General features: G+C 39.7%; 1 protein-coding gene across 2 annotated transcripts; it reads left to right on the top strand.

Moving 5' to 3' along the window:
- Window positions 1–332: 332 nt before the first annotated feature.
- LOC134083361 (uncharacterized) lies at window positions 333–4,638 on the top strand. Of its 2 annotated transcripts, none has more exons than XM_062539688.1 (4): window positions 333–3,664; window positions 3,908–4,000; window positions 4,123–4,382; window positions 4,481–4,638. In XM_062539688.1, the coding sequence occupies exons 1-4, from the start codon at window positions 3,146–3,148 to the stop codon at window positions 4,563–4,565; spliced, it is 957 nt and encodes a 318-aa protein (XP_062395672.1). In that variant the 5' UTR covers window positions 333–3,145; the 3' UTR covers window positions 4,566–4,638. The 2 variants fall into 2 exon arrangements, with proteins under 2 accessions (XP_062395672.1, XP_062395671.1); XM_062539687.1 differs by having other exon boundaries at window positions 335–3,664; window positions 4,123–4,378.
- The last annotated feature ends 375 nt before the right edge of the window (window positions 4,639–5,013 follow it).

Below are 5,013 nucleotides of genomic sequence, written 5' to 3'. Positions count from 1 at the left end.
AGATGTGGATAAAGAAGGCCACACAAAGTCCGACATCAGAGTCGAGACCGTTGGTTGAACTGCAGCCGAGACCGAGTGACAACGACCGAGTCTTTCAGGAAGCAAGTCTGAGTCGAGACCGAGTCTTAAAGGAGTCAAGGCCACATCAAGACCAACCAAATAAAGGGGTTTTCATAATTTACATCACCAAGGATCATATAACAGTTCAATTCCCAAAGGGTAGAGAGGGGATTGTTGGCTACAGGAGCAGTCTAGCACACACTTATCTAAATAACTTCTTTTCTGATTTACTTAAAGACAAGGAGGTCAGCTGAAGTAAAAAATTAGAAGGCTGTCAGCATGTTGAAAATGTTGAATTTTGACACTAATGACAGCAATATACCTGGATTTCACATTCATTGTATCAGATTTAATTGAATCAGCAACCAATTAAACATCATTAACACAATTTAGACAATATTATACCTTAAAAGTGTAAGTTTATAACTCCAATGCAGGGCCTTTTGTATCTTTCAAAACCTTTGCACTGCTCAGCATAGCACCATAGGATATATTTTAAAGCCAGTCAATATTATAATATTCTATTAAAACCAAGAATATTTGTAATGGTGGATATTTTAGAATATATCATGAAATAAAGATGAAACTGTATGAACATGTAACATTGCGACTGTATGGTAAAGTATGGTAAAGTTAGTGAATTGTGATTTAGTAGCCTAAAGCTGCAATTCTTTGATTGGAGCTGTATTTGTGCCTGTTGCTCATATAGCCTAAGAGAGCCGGAACGTTTTTAATGCTTTTAAAAACATAATTAGCGAGATCGTACCGCATTGAACGCTAATATTTTGTCACTAGCAACCAAATCTGTCATCTGTCAAATACAGTTGCATGTTCAGCTCTGAACAAAAACATTCAGGAATTATTTCTACAAAACGGAAACGTGCGTCCCGCCCGGTCGGGATGAATGAAACTGGCATGGAGACAAGAGGCTATGTTTAAAGTTTAAACTAGCCTGTGTAAACCTCAGACAATTTCAGTATTGTACAACACGTGAATGAACAGCCGTCACAAGTTGTTGTTAGCTGTAGGCTAGATGGCACAAGTGTTTGTCACAACAAATTACAAGATGCAGTGGGCTATGCATTCATAGTAGACGAATGATTAAAAAAAAAGATAAAGCGCTCAAAAGTGTTATGCCGCTCATCCCACACATTTGGTAGATTCAACGGAGAACCATTCCTGTGAGAGTCGTCAAATCTAGCAAGGTTTAGGCTATTTGTGTTCGCAGTCACTGAGATATGCGTGGCAGTGGCACCGGTGGGGTATACTACGAATCTCGATTAGTGGGTTAGCGAGGTATGTTGCGCTCAAAGCCAGGGTATGCTGTCATACGAAAGTGGATTTGTTTTAGCGTCGCTGTATCACCATGGTATCTTATGCTCGCAACCAAACCTGGTCGGGAGCAGGTTATGTGCTAAGTTATAGCTCAAATCGTGAAAAACTACCGCCCTCTGGCCAATTCTAACCAATCCATTATCTTGAAAAACGAAGTTATCTCACGTGTGCTAATCTGTCATACTTAGAACAAGTTCAGCCCCGCCTCTGCAAACATTTTGAAACTCGAAGGCGCTTTTAACTAGGTTGCGCGTGCAAATATGTCACTACTATGGACGTGCATACCATGCAATATTTGATGACCATCGATTTTTTGATGTTATGGGTTAGACACTAAAAAATACCACCCTAGATTTCTCTGCCGCTCATAAATGCGGAAGTAATCGTTGGTTAACCTAGGCTGTCTTGTGCGTCTCCACGATTCCCGATTGGTCAAAGTCACCCCAACCACGAGAACGCGCACAGATCTGAGCTGAAAGCCTAGTTTGATAAATTCATCCTTGAGTGAGTTTCGTAGTACCACTCAACTCTGATTGCGACTTTCGTTTTTAGCAATCCAGGTTATCCAAAGAAAACCTGGTTATGTTCAACGAGATTCGTAGTATACCCCACTGACCTGATATCAAATACTCATGCTGAATGAGCGCGTCGCCTGTGCGCATAGGCCAACTCGATTTGAAAAAGTTTCTTTTCTTTATGCGTTCTACAGAGAAGGGAGACTAGCGGCTACGGTTTGGAATGACATGGAGAAAACATGACAGAGTAATACGGCGAATATCACTATACATAATATAGTTATTTATTTATTTATTTCTTGAAGACGCTAGTTAAGGCGGCAGCCCTGTGTTGTTAAGGCGGCCGCCTTAGCAGGAAAGCGCTGCGGGAAACCCTGAACTATTTCCTCGAATTTCACGCATGTCTGACGAGAAATTTTGAATTGTGTGTGCCTATTTATATGATGAGCAATAAGGTGCAACTTTAGCAATGATAAGTGTAGTGTGTTGTTCGGTATGTGTCATAAAAACTACGTCTATGGTTTCAAATGCTGTTTAGACTAATTAGCCACCATAAACTGTCAACAGTGGAATGATTTCCCCGGAAAGGGATGAAAATGTAGGTGTGAGGAAAGCGATTTTTGACCGGGATGTCTGGTGCATCTTTGAGTGATGGAGAGAAGGAAAGAACACGGACATAACCGGGGAGTGAAACTCTACCCGCTCAAATTTGTTCACATGCTCTGACCGACATCTTAGGCCTACATAATTCCTTCAACAAATCCACTAGAACTTGAACATCCACCACACTAAATTCACTTAAAACTTTTTACCAAAGTCTTCACCTTATCAACAGTCCACAACAAAACCAATTAAACAAAAATACATTTTCACTGGGTTACATTCTTTGCATTTAGGCTATTAGCTAATCTCAAGGAAAATAAGCCATGTTCGTTAGGCTATGAGACGCAACAATTCCTAGTAGCCTACACACTTACACTCACATTTCAACTCTCAGAGTCTTCGTTTTGTAGTTACATAGACAATCCTGGGGGTCTGGTACACACATGACATTTTAAGTTCTTTAATTCAACATATTGAAACTTTTTATGTTGTTAACCCCCTGCAATCTAAATCCCTCCCTGGGGATTTAAACGCCTGTTCCAAACACACATTTAATTTTTTGCTAGATGTTGTCCTAGACAAATATAAGTGACATTGCTTTGCCATCTTGCGTAGTAATACATTCACGTAAAATGTGTGGGAATATTACTTCAGGTGAAATGTTAACTGCTGGCTCACACCAAGGACCAATTCACCTGCTTTACTCTCTCTGTTTCCCTCTCTCTCTTTCTTTCTCAACTATCTCACTCAATCACTCTCTCTCTCACACACACACACACAAACACATGCACACAACCGTATCTACACACTTAGGCAGATGGAAATATCTCATGCCTCATAATACAGGATGTAAATCTCATTATACACAAAAGTCCAAACACAACACAATAAAAAACGTAAGCTACTCGCTTGTATTCCTGTTATCATCATATTATCCCATTAACCGCCTACACATTATAGGCCTAGCCGCTAAAACAACGCACATCGTAACTGATACCATTTCAGTTCACATGCAAATGACCACAATCGCTTGTACACTATATAAGGTTCACACTGAAACCGCCTACTATCCTAACGAAAACCTCAGACCGACGACAACCTCAGCACATCCAAGATCCAAACCAACCATGTATTCAACAAACGGCAACCAGGTCAGTAGCCTACCAATTACGCTAACAGCAAAATTACATGCATAGCCTATGCTTCTTTCACTTGTCTCATAACTTCTTTCATTACAAACTAAGCTACTGCTTACTAAATTTACTGATACCACTCATACCATCAACCTGACCTAAGATACTGAACATTACTGTTATGCCTGCAATTGCATTCTTGTTCAAATTAATACCTTCATATTAAAACTAAACTCAACCTTTTTTCTTCTTCACATACAGAACACCCAAGGCCCTCCACAATCACCTTCAAAGATATCACCTGGACACACACAGGACATAAAAAACTTCCGCGAGCAATTAATCCTCCTCACGGTAAGCTATACAAAACACCCAATCATTCTGTTAACCTATCCTATAGCCTATTCCACAAATGTTAGCAACCATCATCATGCTACGCTAAATACTAATCACTGGATCCTATGTTTCTCTTACAGTACAAGATATCATCTCCACTTGCACCACCACACGAAACCGCCACCGATTTGATGCATATCACCAACAAAATCATCACCTATACAAACAAACAAGCAAGAGAAATCGCCACACTCAACAACCAAAAAACAGCACTAAGACAAACAGTTCAAACTCTCCAAACACAACTCACTGCCTTGCAACAACAAATAGACGACCTGCACAAACTTCCCAACATACAGGACATCAACAACGCGTGCAGCGCCTTTGAAAACGACAGTAGGTAAAATTCATACCTTTAAAATACGCTCTTGTCAAATAATTCACATTATCTGAACATTCCAGCAAATAATCGTGAAACAATCACCCTTTTCTTCACAGACAGCAACTTTCAACAGCCAAGTACGTCAACCATCCTCCACTCCACTCCACCATCACCACAACTCAACCTCAGCGACTCCGATGACTAAACACTCAACTTTCTCTACATTATATGTATATATTTCCTACAAAAACAACCTCATCATTCTTTAAATTAATAAAACCTACAAAAAAAATTCTGTCTTCCTTCATTTTCATATTATGGTTATGTTTATGGTTATGTTTATGGTTATGGTTATGGTTATTTAGCAAACACCTTTGTCCAAAGCGACATACAAATAAATAAAATCCAAATCAAATTAACACTGAACAATTACAAAAATGGAGAACAGCAATATTATCAACTAGAAAACGTAATTTCGAGGAAATTACCAGTGCATGCAAAAGCAAGACATAAGATAAAATGTGAAACAAACTTAAACTTACAAACAGGTGTGGACAGAGGAAGGTGAGGGAAGGGGCAGTGTGATGTATGTGGCTTATGCTGCATTCCAGACCTCATCCAAACGAGTGGGAGGTGGGACCTACCCTAC

This window comes from Sardina pilchardus, chromosome 6 (genome assembly GCF_963854185.1).
Source record: "Sardina pilchardus chromosome 6, fSarPil1.1, whole genome shotgun sequence".
NCBI classification, from domain to species: Eukaryota; Metazoa; Chordata; class Actinopteri; order Clupeiformes; family Clupeidae; genus Sardina; species Sardina pilchardus.
This window is presented reverse-complemented; position numbering and strand designations above follow the sequence as displayed.